The sequence below is a fragment of the Bactrocera dorsalis genome, chromosome 3 (assembly GCF_023373825.1).
Source record: "Bactrocera dorsalis isolate Fly_Bdor chromosome 3, ASM2337382v1, whole genome shotgun sequence".
NCBI lineage: Eukaryota > Metazoa > Arthropoda > Insecta > Diptera > Tephritidae > Bactrocera > Bactrocera dorsalis.
Window position 1 is genome coordinate 47,874,937 of NC_064305.1, and position 16,355 is coordinate 47,891,291.

At 37.5% G+C, this 16,355-nt stretch overlaps 1 protein-coding gene across 5 annotated transcripts in view; it reads left to right on the plus strand.

Moving 5' to 3' along the window:
• The window catches only part of LOC125777195 (uncharacterized), a 282,927-nt gene that overhangs the window by 263,269 nt on the left and 3,303 nt on the right, over positions 1-16,355 (plus strand). The window contains exons 2-4 of one of the 5 annotated variants that reach the window (XR_007422146.1): positions 14,604-14,657; positions 14,723-14,790; positions 14,874-14,905. Coding sequence is in view for 2 of the 5 variants with exons in the window: in XM_049451473.1 (XP_049307430.1) it covers positions 14,604-14,657; positions 14,718-14,790; positions 14,874-14,905 (159 nt within the window). In the remaining 3 variants the exon portion in view is untranslated. Of the gene's footprint in view, positions 1-13,828; positions 14,662-14,717; positions 14,791-14,873; positions 14,906-16,355 lie in introns of those variants that run through there. The other 4 variants (XM_049451472.1, XM_049451473.1, XR_007422147.1 and 1 more) reach the window with 4 other exon arrangements.

Below are 16,355 nucleotides of genomic sequence, written 5' to 3' on the forward strand. Positions count from 1 at the left end.
GTTTAGCAATTGATGTCTAAATACATTTAGGTGGTTCGACGAAGCGACCATTTTTAAGAGGAAAAAACAGAGAACGTAAATTATGGAGAACATCCAACTACGGACAACCGTGTGAATCAGAGATAAAGAGATCCATAACTTTCCTGTCACTGGAAATATGAGAGCCGCTCACCTACCGAACTTTGACAATTGACTGGATGGGGTAGGTTTTTACGATTTGCAATTGGAATGACTAGAACGGCCAGATTGAAATTATACCAAAGATATATGTGAACGGAGGAATTTGTTGCTGCCGTTCAAGATCGATAATAAAAATTTAAAACAATGAAAATCAAAGAAAATGTGAAATTTAAATATATTGCATGAAACGTTTTGTAATTTGATGCATAATCGAATTAATTTTCAATTGCAAATGATAAACAACATTAGGGGTATTCAGACCGAATCCTGTTAATTTGGTAATTCGTTAGTTCATACTTCGTTAAAAGGCTTAACTGTGAACATACTGTTTGCTCTACCTTGGTAGTATGATAAATTTTATTCCGAAACAGCTGATTCAATTTTTTTAAAGAGTAAAAATGCATCAACAAAGTGCAAAATCAAAAATTGTCAGTCATCTAATTGAAAATTATGTGGAGCAGATCAAATTTATTACTGGTAAGTACTTTAAATTGATGTACAAAGGAGCAGTAGAACAGCTGATGTGATATTACCGAGTAACGAAACAATTATTAAGCTTGCCAGATGGATAGTACGTTACTCGGTAGAACGACAGTCTGTTAGTTTTACAAAAACAAAATACATGTAAAAAACTACCCAATAACGACTAACTGCTGGTCTGAATACTCCTATTTATTAATTGAGAACTAACAGGCTCAACTCAAAATGTTATAAAAAACGCTTATTTTGAGGCGCTCTCTCACTGGAATAAGTTGGGCATCCCATTATCCCTGGTGTGAATTGCCAAAAGCTAAGAAATGCGATTAACGTGTTTCACAACAGCTACAGGGATAAAGGGTTGTTAAACTTATTCCAGTGTGAGAGCGCCTCAAAATAAGCATTTTTTATAACATATTCCTTTATGGCCAGAACGAACAAAAAAGAATTTTTGGGCATTTTAAATTAAAACACCCAACATTTGGTACGAATAAAAATTACTATGTAGTGGTTATTCATTATATGGAGAAACTATTTAAATCTTTTTAAAGTATATTAGAAGAACTGAATTTTGACCTTTCAATACCCAATGAAAAGACTTAAACTTGTTAGCTGTCATTCGTTTAATTTTTTTAATCATTTTCCATTGAAAATAATACTATGATGCTTCAAATTACAAAACGTTTCATCAACTACCTTTAAATATCACATATTTACTTAATTTTCATTGTTTTAAATTTTTTATAAGTGGTCTTGAACGATGCAACAAATCCCTCCGTTTATATATTTTTTGGTAAGATTTCAATCTGGCCATCGCTCGCTTCCAATTGCTAAACGTCAAAACCACCTAAACTTTGACAGTTGCTCGAGTTTAGGTGGTTTTGACGTTTAGCAATTGCTCTCTCACTTCCAGTGAGAGAGGAGTTAAACATCTCTTTATCTCTGACAGCTATGTAACAGGAATAAAGGGATGTTCAACTTATTCCAGTGTGAGAGCACCTCAAAATAAGCGTTTTTTATAACATTTTCAATTATGGCCAGATCGAACAAAATAAGAATTTTTGGGTATTTTAAAATAAAACACCCAACATTTACTACGAATAAAAATTACTATGTAGTGGTTACTTATTATATGGAGAAACTATTTAAATCTTTTTAAAGTATATTAGAAGAACTGAATTTTGACCTTTCAATTCCCAATAAAAAAAAAACTATGTATTTCATGCAACCGTGTAATGTGTCAAATAATTTCAACGGATATTTTTTTAAGCTCAGGAAAATTTAAAAAGTTATTTTAAGTTTGTTTTTAGTAAAAATTAAATCATAATTCAAAGAGATATTCAGCTTATGTAAGTATAGTAACATTAATTAATTAAATTTGTTAATATTTGTTGTTTGATTTTGTATAGGATGCCTTGCAGAAAGTGTGTTGCTGGTTGCAGTTTGAGGGTGCCGCTGTATCCCTTCCCATCAGAAGGGGAAATATCCAGGTGAGTTTTATGTATAAAAATAATATAATTATGTACATAATACTATAGTATGTATATAAATATGTACATAATATTATCGTAAGTAAATAAATATGTAAAGTTAAAGTGAATAGGGTCGTCCTAAATCGCGATTTTATAAAAAAGTGAAGTTTTAAAATCGTGTTGTTAAATGATAAACAATTAATTTAAAGTATTTGTTTATAGTGTATGACAAAGTGTATTCAACAAAGTGAACTAAGTATTTTACGCTTGTTTGACAATAAAATAGTAAACAATTCATGTATTTGTTTACATTAACCCGTGTGTTTTTATTTTTTTGATCTTGAACAATATGAAGCCACTTGCTTTATATACATATATATGATAAATATAAACGTAATAGAAATAGAGACAACCAATTTATTTGTTCACAACGTTATAATGAATTCATATTGTTACGAATTTACTGCTTGCTAGTTTACTTTGTTAGGTTCGTATCTCTGGATTGACAAATAAAATCAACACTGTTTAATTTAATTCAACAACTCTTTATTTCACAACTCGTCTACCTTATAGCAGTTTACTCTTAGCACTGATCGATTACGTTGGCGCTGCCACGGCTTATATAGCCACGCACTTCTCGCTGATGCCAACGTGTCCTTCTAGAATATTGCGTCTGGAAATTACCAGAACATAATGCTATACGGCGCCAGACGCAAGCAGACAGCCGCGGCGCCAGACTCAGCAATTGTTTAAGTAGACAAGCAGACAGTGCGGCGCCAGATGTCTACAACAAGACAAATGCTATTCCATATACCTATAGCTATTGTTCATAATAAGGGATGCATATAGCAATACAAATACAACTTAATACTACTTTTGTAACACTGCCCTCCACTAAAGCCTAATCGTCCCGATTAGGCACAAATCCTCTTGAACCAAATGGGGCGAGCCTCTCCAAATGTACTACTTTCATTTTACATCGTGCTTTTCCATTTCTTTGTATGCGGTATACCACGTCATTAAGTCGTTTCATCACCATATAGGGTCCTTCCCAGGCTGTCTGCAGTTTCGGGGACAAGCCTTTCTTTCGAAGTGGATTGTACAACAGGACCAGATCACCTTCTTCAAAACCTTTTGAATTTGCCGCTTGATCGAACCGGTCCTTCACCTTATTGCTCATTAGATGCGTATGCTGTCTTACCATTAGATGCAAATTATTCATTTCTTCCTTTAAGGCAGAACAATAATCTCCATCATTTCTTACAGCTGTAGGATTCGTTCCAAACTTAAGATCAGCAGGGAGTCGCAGATCAGATCCGAAAATAATCTTTGCTGGCGTGTAACCAGTTGTCTCGTGCTTCGCTGAACGATACGCCAGCAGGAACATCTGGATGCACTTGTCCCAATTCCGTTGGTCTTTATCAACGATTTTCCGCAGATGTTCTTCGAGCGTTCGGTTGAATCTCTCTACCATCCCATCTGATTGTGGGTGTAACGCTGTTGTCCGTGTCTTGTGGATGCCCAATAAGGTACAGACTTCTTGGAAAATGGAAGATTCGAAATTCCTGCCTTGATCTGAGTGTAATTCGACGGGCACTCCGAACCTTGTTATCCAATTTTCTACAAACGCTTCGGCTACTGTCTTCGCTTCTTGGTTTGGTAAGACATATACTTCTGGCCATTTACTGAAATACTCCATGACAACCAGTAGATATTTGGTTCCGGCCGTACTGGTTGGGAACGGACCTGCAACATCTATTGCGACTCGTTCAAATGGTGATCCCACGTTGTACTGTTGTAGCCTACCGCGACTTTTGGCTTTAGGACCTTTAGCTGCCATGCACTCTACGCAATTACTTATCCATTCTGCTATGGAATCTCGACAACCGATCCAGTAGAACCGTTGTTTAACCTTCTCTATAGTTTTTGTAACTCCAAGGTGCCCTCCACTAGGTCCATTGTGATATTCTTTCAACACTTTCGGGATCATGGACTTCGGTACTATGATCAGCAGACGAGACTGTTTGCCATCTTCGCTTTCCCAGGTACGATGAAGGTATCCATTAACGAGGTTTATGCTGTTCCATTGGGCCCAATATGTTTTTACAGTTGGACTCTCGTTACTTATTTGTTCCTTTGGTGGTCGTACCCCATTTTCTTTGGCTATTATCAGCTTTGCAAGATCAGGTTCCTCCAGCTGATTGATTTTGATGCGGTGAGGAGTCCAATTATCTTCAGGTTCTATATTCAGTAATCGCATGTCGATTATACCTTCTTTTCCTTCTGATTTGGAGCAATGTTTACATTCCAGTGGACAAGGGCGACGTGATAATGCATCCGCATTTTTGTGGTGAATCCTCTTTCGGTGTTCTGTTGGTTGTTTCCGTTTTGATGGGTTTACCTTTATATTGCAATTTCCACAGTTGAAACATCCGCCTGTTGTATTTGCTCGCTGTGCAGCAATTGTCTTCAGAGTCTTCAATATTTCTTCCATCAGCGCTGGTTGTTCCATTTCAACTCCTTGTACTTTGTGTGCTGGTTTACTTAGTAGCGAAAATGTTTCCTGTGTGAGGGCGTGCGAAACCGTTTCAGCAAACGTTCTTTTTGGCAATGCATATGTGGCGCGTTTGGTGTCCACATCACGAATTCCATTTATGAAACATTGAATTTTTACCCTCTCAATGTAATCCACAGGTGCATCTGCATTTGCCAAATGAGCCAGTCGTTCTATTTCAGTTGCGAACTCTTGCAATGACTCGTTCATCTTCTGACCCCTATTTTGCAGTTCGATCTGGTATATTTGTTTCCGGTGCTCACTACCATATCGTCTTTCTATCGCACTCATCAATGCCTCATCCTTTCAATGATACAAACAAGGACGCCACTTTGTCCGCTGCATTCCAGTTATTGGCCATTGCTGTCTTTTCAAACTGAAGTTTGAAAATTTGAAATGGAATACTTCCATCGAATGTGGGTGCCTTCAATCTTTGATTATTTGTTGATGGTGCAGGGCCATGTAGTTGCAGTTCTCGCACACGATTACTTAATTGAAGAACTTCTGCTTTTAAATTTTCTTCGTCATTTTTTAAAGTGCTTAATTCATCTTCAAATTTTGAAAATTTCTCTTGCACTTGTTTTTGTAGTTGTGTAGTATTTTCCGTGATTTGTTGTACCAAACGATGTTGTTGTGTAAGGCGAGACTCTAACTGTGATGTATTTTCAGCTATTTGCTGTGCCAGACGATTTTCGGTTTGCACTGCATTTTCTGCTATTTGTGATGTATTTTCAGCTATTATTTACTTAATAGCCACTAACAGCATGTTCGTGTCTGCACTTGATGATGTTCGTTGTTCTTCTACTTTTTCTTCTACCTTTGTAGAAGTTTCTGGCCCATTAAATTTAAACTCGTCCGCATTAATTCCATCCGCTTCAATTGCTTCACGTAATCGTGCCTGCAGATCCGCCTTTTGCCCGCTTATCGGCAAATTACGCTCCTCCAGTTCCTTTTTTAATTGCTGAATTCTCAATTCTCCGAATTTAACCATCTTGAATTTGGATTATTTGACAATCCCACTTCTGACACCAATTGTTGCGAATTTACTGCTTGCTAGTTTACTTTGTTAGGTTCGTATCTCTGGATTGACAAATAAAATCAACACTGTTTAATTTAATTCAACAACTCTTTATTTCACAACTCGTCTACACTATAGCAGTTTACTCTTAGCACTGATCGATTACGTTGGCGCTGCCACGGCTTATATAGCCACGCACTTCTCGCTGATGCCGACGTGTCCTTCTAGAATATTGCGTCTGGAAATTACCAGAACATAATGCTATACGGCGCCAGACTCAGCAATTGTTTAAGTAGACAAGCAGACAGTGCGGCGCCAGATGTCTACAACAAGACAAATGCTATTCCATATACCTATAGCTATTGTTCATAAAAAGGGATGCATATAGCAATACAAATACAACTTAATACTATTTTTGTAACAATATTTATTTTACAAACATACGTGTATAAATACTACTACTATTTTATTGTAACTATATATATATGTCGTAACCACTACCCCGCCAAACTATTAGAAACTGTATGCAGATATTTAACCGACTCTTTAAATTATAATTCTTTCATATAGTTCATTCAAAAGCATAAATCATATAAATCAAAAATTAAATTAATAGTTTTGTTTCTAATATTGTATTGTCGTTGTGATATTTTCGATGCAACTGTTTATTTTTAAATTGTTAGTTTACTAGTTTAGTTAATGTACGTATTTTTTGTGTAATTTCAATTAGGCGGCACGAATGGATCAAGCTGTTGGACGTAACAAATCCAACGGCTAAATATTTATTTGCGTGCCAAAGACATTTCTCGTTAAAGATGAGGAAGGGACGGCTTATTTCCAGATCAGCTACACCGGATTTAAATTTAAAAGTAGTATCACCTGCAGTTGGAGTGGAAAAGGCAATAGGTTGTAGTGGACAAGTAGGTAGTGTACTTGACCAACACGAACAAGACATTATAGAATTAGGTATTGCAGATTTTAACCCGATGCATCTTAGCTCTTCTCTAGCTTCTTAGCTTTAATATGTTTGAAGTTGAGACTTTGGGTAAATCCCTTCAACCCCTATATAATGAAGATCATACCTATTCTTCCTCTTTAGGTAACTCTCAAATAGTTAGCACTTGAGCAAATAGTAGGCAAACGCAAACAAAATCGGAGGAAATAGAATTTTTACGCAATAAGGTGAGAGCTTTAGAGAATAAAATAGAAATTTTAGAAAATAATAAAAATTTGTCTATAGTAGGGCAGGAGGAATATAGACAAATTTCAGAGCTATGCGGCAAAATTCCTCCACATCTTGCGATATGTGTGAGAAATTGTTTAAAAAATGCACACCGTACTTCGAAGGGTTATAGATATGATAGGGAATGAAAAACATTAGCTCTGGCTGTAAAATTTGTATCACCTATTGCGTTCAGGTATTTACAGCCCATTTTTAATTGGCCATCGCAAGTGACCCTAGAACAATTTATTCAGGGTTGGCCAGGGTTACGTGGCTGCAATTTTAGCAGCATTAAAGCCCTGGAGTTGAGAAGCCGTGGTTTCACTGACGAACAGAGATATGTTTCGATATGCTGTGACGAAACGTCTCTGAAAATTCAACTTCAGTATGAGAGAAATAGGGACTGGATTATTGGGTTGGAGGATTACGGTGATGAAAATCGTACATATTGAGTAGCTTCTAGTGTTTTAACACTTTTCGTCCAAGGTATTGGTGGATAAACTTGGACCCACCCTTTAGCATATTTTTTTGTGCACAAAGCTTGCAAAGGAAATATTATGAAAAAATATATATTCGAAGCCATAGGTCAACTCCGGGGTATTGGATTGCGTCCCTGCCAAATAGTTAGCGACCAAGGGTCAAATTTTGTTAATTTTGCTAGGTTATTAGGAGTATGTAAAGAAAGGCCCTATTTCGAAGTGAATGACTCGGAAGTCATTTACTTCTTTGATTCTCCTCACCTTTAAAAAAGTACACGAAACTGCTTAGAAAATAAAAAAAATGAAGTCGTTGTAAATGGGCGTCCAGTTGAATGGTCGGATATCGTTCACATACATATATGAAAATGGTACCCCAAACGACATTAGTTGCGCCCATAAATTAACCTCGGCACACATAGCCCCTAAACTCTTTCAAAAAATGAGCGTGCAATTAGCTTCTCAAGTGTTTAGTCATTCTGTTGCAAGTGCTATGTTCGCCATTTATAGATCCGGGAAACTGAATACTTCTAAGTTTCCATCTTTTATTAACACAGCCGAGTTTGTCCTTTTTTTTTGATAAATTATTCAATATTTTTAATAGTAATGTCTTTGGAGCAGTAGGGAAATTTAAAGAACCCTTTTCGGCATCTGCGGACCAATTAAATTTTTTTAAAGAAGTCGAGGAGTTTCTTAACTCCATAAAACAAAACAGAACTAATGCTATTCACAGGCAGAACCAAAATACCTCAGTTTCAACTTCCGGTACTAAACGGCACAACACTCACTCTATCCCCAACAGCTAAATACTTGGGGGTGGAGATTGACACCAAATTGTCCTGGAAAATAAATATAGGAAAAAGAATAAACAAAGCATACATGGCCTACTATACTTGTGAGAAAATTGTCAACAGGAATTGGGGCCTCAAACCAAGTATAATCATGTGGATGTACCCGGCGGTCATAAGACCCATATTTAAATATGGGGCTCTGGTATGGTGGCCAGCGCTAAACAAACAATACAACATTAGAAAATTAAATGGAATGAGAAGAGCAGCATGTGCGGGTGTTACGGGCGCAATCAGGTCATGTCCGACTGATGCGCTCAATGTGATCCTGCATCAACTACCAATGGACATTTTTATTCAAACAACAGCAGCTATTGCGGCGATAAGAATAAAATAATTGGGAGGTTGGAATCAGCAGAACTACGGACATAGTGTAATTCTAAACAAGCTCACTATTAATAAATCAGACTACATTCTCCCAAGGCTGGATTTCAATAGACACTTCCAGGTGAGGATACCATCTAGACGGGAATGGAGAAGAGGCTCAATAGCAGAGGAGGATACGACCTCAGTCTATACCGACGGGTCCAAAATGGACTGCGGAGTGAGCACAGGGGTATTCTCCGCTGATCTGGGCATATCTCTCTCTATACGTCTACCGAACTCGGCTAGCATCTTCCAAGCAGAAGTACTAGGCATAGAAAAGGCCTGCGAAGTTCTATTAGAAAACCACGGGAATATACATAACGCAACTATATTTACGGATAGCCAGGCGGCCCTCCTGGCGCTGTCTTCTTCTTCTTCTTTACTGGCGTAGACACCGCTAACGCGATTATAGCCGAGTCAACAACAGCGCGCCAGTCGTTTCTTCTCTTCGCTACGTGGCGCCAATTGGATATTTCAAGCGAAGCCAGGTCCTTCTCCACTTGGTCCTTCCAACGGAATGGAGGTCTTCCTCTTCCTCTGCTTCCCGCGGCGGGTACTGCGTCGAATACTTTCAGAGTTGAAGTGTTTTCATCCATCCGGACAACATGACCTAGCCAGCGTAGCCGCTGTCTTTTAATTCGCTGAACTATGTCAATGTCGTCGTATATCTCGTACAGCTCATCGTTCCATCGAATGCGATATTCGCCGTGGCCAACGCGCAAAGGACCATAAATCTTTCGCAGAACTTTTCTCTCGAAAACTCGCTACGTCGACTCATCGGTTGTTGTCATCGTCCAAGCCTCTGCACCATATAGCAGGACGGGAATTATGAGTGACTTACAGAGTTTGGCTTTTGTTCGTCGAGAGAGGACTTTACTTTTCAATATCCTACTCAGTCTGAAGTTGCACCTGTTGGCAAGAGTAATCCTGCGTTGGATTTCCAGGCTGACATTGTTGGAGGTGATAATGCTGGTTCCTAAATACACGAAATTATCTACAACTTCAAAGTTATGACTGTCAACAGTGACGTAGGAGCCAAGTCGCGAGTGCGACGACTGTTTGTTTGATGACAGGAGATACTTCGTCTTGCCCTCGTTCACTGCCAGACCCATTTGCGTTGCTTCCTTGTTCAGTCTGGAGAAAGCAGAACTAGCGGCGCGGGTGTTGAGACCGATGATATCAATATCATCGGCATACACCAGCAGCTGTACACTCTTATAAAAGATTGTACCTGCTCGATTCAGTTCTGCAGCTCGAATAATTTTCTCCAGCAGCAGATTGAAAAAGTCGCACGATAGGGAGTCGCCTTGTCTGAAACCTCGTTTGGTATCGAATGGCTCGGAGAGGTCCTTCCCGATCCTGACGGAGCTTTTCGTATTGCTCAACGTCAGTTTACACTACCGTATTAGTTTTGCGGGGATACTAAATTCAGACATCGCGGCATAAAGGTCGAGCTGTCGAAAGCAGCTTTGAAATCGACGAATTGGTGGTGAGTGTCGATTCTCCTTTCACGGGTCTTTTCCAAGACTTGGCGCATGGTGAATATCTGGTCGGTTGTTGATTTACCAGGTCTGAAGCCACACTGATAAGGTCCAATCAGTTTGTTGACGGTGGGCTTTAATCTTTCTCACCATACGCTCGACAGCACCTTATATGCGATGTTGAGGAGGCTAATCCCACGGTAGTTGGCGCAGATTGTGGGGTCTCCTTTTTTATGGATTGGGCATAGGACACTTAAATTCCAATCGTTGGGCATACTTTCGTCCGACCATATTTTGCAAAGAAGCTGATGCATGCACCTTATCAGCTCTTCGCCGCCGTGTTTGAATAGCTCGGCCGGCAATCCATCGGCCCCTGCCGCTTTGTTGTTTTTCAGGCGGGCAATTGCTTTTCGAACTTCTTCATGGTCGGGCAATGGAACGCCTGCTCCATCGTCATCGATTGGGGTATCGGGTTCGCCTTCTCCTGGTGTTGTGCGTTCACTGCCATTCAGCAGGCTGGAGAAGTGTTCCCTCCATAATTTAAGTATGCTCTGGGCATCGGTGGCTAGATCACCTTGGGGGGTTCTACAATAGTATGCTCCGGTCTTGAAACCTTCTGTAAGCCGCCGCATTTTTTCGGTGAATTTTCAAGCATTACCCCTGTCGGCCAGCTTATCAAGCTTTTCATACTCACGCATTTCGGCGTCTTTTATTTTCTTTCTGCAAATGCGTCTCGCTTCCCTCTTCAACTTTCGGTATCTATCCCATCCTGCACGTGTTGTGGTCGATCGTAACGTTGCGAGGTGGGCAGCCTGTTTTCTCTCCGCTGCGACACGGCTCTCCTCGTCGTACCAGCTGTTCTTTTGCACTTTCCGAAAACCAATGGTTTCGGTTGCAGCTGTACGTAAGGAGTTTGAAATGCCGTTCCACAGTTCCCTTATACCGAGTTGTTGACGAGTGCTCTCAGAGAGCAGGAGTGCAAGCCGAGTAGAAAATCTGTCTTCACCCATGACAAATTCCAGTATGCTTAGTTCACAACTGCAAGAGAGCACTAAGCTCATTAAAAGACAAGCTCCAACTAAACTTGATCTGGGTTCCCGGCCACAGGAACATTTTCGGTAACGAAAAAGCAGATGAGTTGGCAAAGGCAGGAGCTTTCCTCAACGAATCCGAGGCGGAGCTAATACCAAGCCCGCTAGGATCGATCAAAGGAGAGCTAAATAGACAATTTCAGCAAGTTGCAAATAACAGATGGAAAAACATTACAAAATGCGTCATAACTAAACAATTATGGCCAACATATGACAAGAAAAGAACCAACGACTTATTAAATAGGTCAAGAAAAAGTATTTACAGAATAACAGCTACCACAACGTGACACTGGCCATTTGGGGAACATGCACTCCTACCTACCTACCTACCTACCATAAAAGTGTACGATTCTTTCGGTAGCGAAATAACAAACACTTTCAGTTTTATTAAAGGTTGGCTTCTAAATATAAGTAGCTTAAGACGTTTGTGGCGCTTCTGGTCACATAAAGGATTCACACATTTAATGACTAGAAAACTGACTCAGGATAAACTGGAAAATTTTTTCGGACATATACGCAGAGGGGGGGGATTTGATGTAAGAATAACTTCGCAGCTTTTCTCATATCTTTTCAGATAAGCCTGGGGCATAGGATATATTCGTTGTGTAGATAAAGGGAATTGCGAACTCTTGCCAGTTGACCAGTGTGAGTCATTTTCTAATAGCTCCCTCAAAAGCGCCTGCAACGACGCTTTGGTTCAAAATACCTCTTGGCAAACTTTTCAAAGTTTACCAAGACCTACCAATTCTACCTCATTTCAAAATATGCAAATCGAGGTAAATGTGGACGTAAATGAAAGCAGCTTTCTACATAAAAATGCTTTTGTGTATTTTTGCGGTTATTTGAACTATAAATATTTTAAACAACATAATTGTTTAATGCCCTTGCAAAGATTTTATGGCGGTATTACTGAAGAAGATTTTTTCTTCACTTCAGAAAAGGAATATAGTAATTGCCAAATAGTAAAGCCACCCCTTGAATTGATAGATTTTCTATCAAAAATCGAAGATATTTATACACAACATTTTGATTCTACTTGCCATAGGATCGGGTTTTCCCAAATATTATTTGAAAAAATGCTTAACGTAGAACCGTACTATTGTTGTGAAAATTGTTATTCTGATATTACAAAATGTCTATTCATTAAAATTAGAACATATTTCCTAGTAAACGCTTTTAATAAAAAAGTAAAAAAAAAGTGATTTCAAAAACGTAAAGTTCTTGTGTGCTACACATAAATAGTAATCACGTCCGTTTGTCTGTGTATATGAGTCGGAATTTATATGTATGTATATATGTCTGTCAGTCCGAATTATTTTATATTTGTCAAAAAGTTTATCTGTCGAAGGCCGCATTTCCATAGTTATCTTGATCTGTGATTTTGAAATGAGAATTTTAGCGATTAGGTTTGTACGCTTATTATCAATATTTTATTTTTGTTTTTTAAGTGTTTTCGTGTACCAAGTATAGGACCCTTCTTTCCACCACTATTCCTTTGATAGGGTTTTTAATAAGTATTTCGCAGTGGGTGATTTAGAATATTTTGTAAATATTATTTATTACTTAGTAGATTGTTTTGAATATTATTGTTGTTGTTCCTGAATTGTACCTGATTTTTTATATTAATTTCTGTTTTTGTTAAAATTAACACAAGCCGATTGTGTTGACTTGTACTGTTAATGTATACATACATTGGAATTTTACCTGATTTTTTTATATTTATTTTGGTTTTTGTTTAAATAGTTTCCAGTTGATTGTTTTGACATATATTGTCAATGTTATATTTTTAATGTAATTAATATTCATGAATTGTACCTGACTTTATATATTTATTTTTGTCTAGTCATATTTTTTATAATAAGTACATTGATTTAAAACTGTATATATAAAAAGAGTGGAAATAGGCCTCCTGGGGAACCGAACAGCCAATAAAGATAGGTAGCGCGCTTACATTGCAACCTCAGAGGTGGTAAGGAAGAGCAATAAATATCCAATAAACTTTCGTTTCAAAAACATTCTTGAAAGTTTTCATTAATGTTTTCCGTTACAAATACTTTTTCACAAAAAAGTTGATCTACTACATTTCTTTTAATTACATCTCTGTGCCTAAAAAAGGCAGATTTCGATCAGGTGATCTCAGGTGTGAAAAATTCTTGAAAAACAGTTGAGTCTTTTGTTACTTGTAGGGTTATACAATGCTCATACCACACCATAGGGTAGACGAAAAAATATCAATACATCGATATATCGATATAATTTTTTCAATGTAACAATATTTTTGAGCGATATTTATTGTTTCGATATATCAATATAATATTATAAGTATTGAAAAGGCATAAAAACGATATTTTGATGATCAAAAATTCTAAAACCTTTTTTATACTAACTGTTTAATCTAAACTCCCACAAATTACATAAAATAATAGAAGCGTAATGCAGAGGAATATCAACCGCCCCAACTTCACTCAACAGGCGAAAGAGGAGAAAAAGAAAACATCTTTTCCCGCGTTTTTTACAAAAGAATTGTGGGCACACTGTTCGTCAATTATTCTTCTTAGAAATTCACAGTTTCAACTGAATACTTAATTCGTAGTTTCTAGAAGCGTCACTTATTGTTCAGACACCAAGAAGAGTGCAAGTGTTCAAAAATTAGCTTCAATAAATAATAAGTACAAGTGTTGGCTTTAATAAAAGTAATCTTCATTTTTACTGCAATAACCGAACTGTCAAAAGAAATACGTTTAGAACATAGGCGTAGAGGACAAATTTCGCCTGAACTCAGACCCACTCGCATTACCATAATTCCAAATTCCGAAAAATCTTCGCCGTCGTTGTGGTCCGGACATGAAAAAATTATGATAGATATTGCTGCAACTTCAGCATGATATCGCCTGCGTCCTCGGTTTCCTCGGAGAGAGTGCCATCTGCTGTGAATCTCGCAGTACCCAATAACAGAAGCCGGCTTACAGCCGAGCACGTAATTCAAAGAGTTTTTCTTATGTCTGTATCAGATAAATATTGGTTTGATTAATAAATAATTAATGTTTTAATTGTTGTTATTGATTTATTAAAAATTATGTCTATTGGTTAGTATTTATCAAGTAAGGTAAGATGATTAAAGTAAATTAGGCCAAATATTTTTTTTCATTTCATATCATTTTTTCATATATCGATATTTTTAAATAAAAATATCAATGTCGATATTGATATATTCAAAAATTACCGATACAATATATATCGATACTTTATTCCATTTCCGACATCCCTACCACACCATACTAGAGATGAACGATATTGCGATTTTTCGATATCTGTGATTTCAGTGATTGCTATTTTTAAATCACTGTGATTTTATATTGCTTACATTCCCTGCAAGGCGCAGGTAACAGATTGCACAAACACATTGAAACATTTTCAGCTGTTCACTAACACTGTTACATTTTCTGGAATTTTCAATGGAATGGGAGAATACGTAAGTAAGATAGAGAAAAACTATCGACATTATAAACATATTGTAATGTTAACTTGTTAGAATAGGAGAGGCGAATACCCAATATTTCAAGAAGAATAAACGAAAAGCGCAGTTTATTTTGGATTTTAAAGAGGTAAGTTCGATAAGTTTGATAATATGATATTTTATAATTAATTTCTAATTTATATATATATATTATTAATTTCTTTTATATAGAGAAAACGAAAGAGGTTAACAAGGAGAAAAAGGTAAGCATTGTGAATTTAATGTTGTGAGTATAATTAAAAATTTTAATATTACAGAAATTGTTGGCAGATAACCACTGTAGTAGAGAACGACTGTTATAAGGAAACGCAGTGTTGATGGTTCAAAGGTTTAATAAGAAGTGAACTGAATTGAACGTACAATGTAATAAGTAACTTACAATTACAGTTATGACGCTATGATACAGATAATGTCATTTAGAAGGTTGCCATATTAATGATATTAAGATTACAGTGGTGATATTAAGATTACAACTTCAACACTTCTTCTTAAGCTTATATATCTACATACTTTTTAACAAAATTTTAATTTAATCCAAGCATTTTTACAAAATTACAGTGCTTTTGCTTAGACAAAGACTTTGTTAAGATATCGGCAACATTCTTATCTGTGGATACATATTTCAAATTGATTTCATTATTTTCAACTTTTTCACGAATGAAATGATACTTAATATCTATGTGTTTTGTACGCTTGTGGTGAACTGGATTGCGAGCGATATGTTGTGCGCTGATGTTGTCACCATATAGCGTTATTGGTGTTGAGCTTGACCAGCCTATCTCTCTTAATAGTCTGCTAAGGTATATTGCCTCTTTTGCTGCCATTGCTAAGGCTACATATTCAGCCTCAGTGCTGCTTAATGCTGTGATGTTCTGCTTCGTTGAGGACCACGAAAAAGAACTACCTCCTAAGTAAAAAGCGTACCCTGTGTACGACTTTCTGTCAGACGAATCGTTTGCCCAATCAGCGTCGGCGAACCCCTTTACGTCTTCACCAGTCTGGCAATATTCAATGGACATGTCGATGGTGCCCGATAAATAACGTAGTATATGCTTAGCTGCTGTCTCGTGCTCAATGTGCGGATCTGTATTGTGCCTGGAAAGTTTGCTTACTGCGTGCAAAATATCTGGCCGACTCAAGACCGCTAAATACATGAGAGAACCGATTAGTGATTGATATTCAGTAGCATTTACCTTCACACAATTTTTGTTTGTGCATCCAACTTGGAACCCAGGGTCAAGTGGTGTTGCTACTGCCCTGCAATGTTGCATACCAAAGGAATCGAGAACTGCTCTGATGTACTTCTTCTGGTGCAAAGAAATCGCACCTTTTTCGCCTTTTCGTTGTATTTCCAACCCTAGGAAATAACTTATAGTACCGTAATCGTGCATCTGGAACTTTGCTGCTATCTTCTTCTTAATTTCTGCTATTTCATTTTCGCTGGGACATATGATGATCAAATCATCAACGTAGACTGCTATATAACTATACTGCTCATTGTTGTTGTTCACGTACAAACATGGCTCATGTCTACCCCTTTTGAACCCGATGCTGGTTAAAACTGCGTCTAACGTGCTATTCCAAACACGGCCGGATTGTTTCAATCCATAAATTGCTTTTTCTAGCTTTAACACCTTTTCTGGATACTTCTTG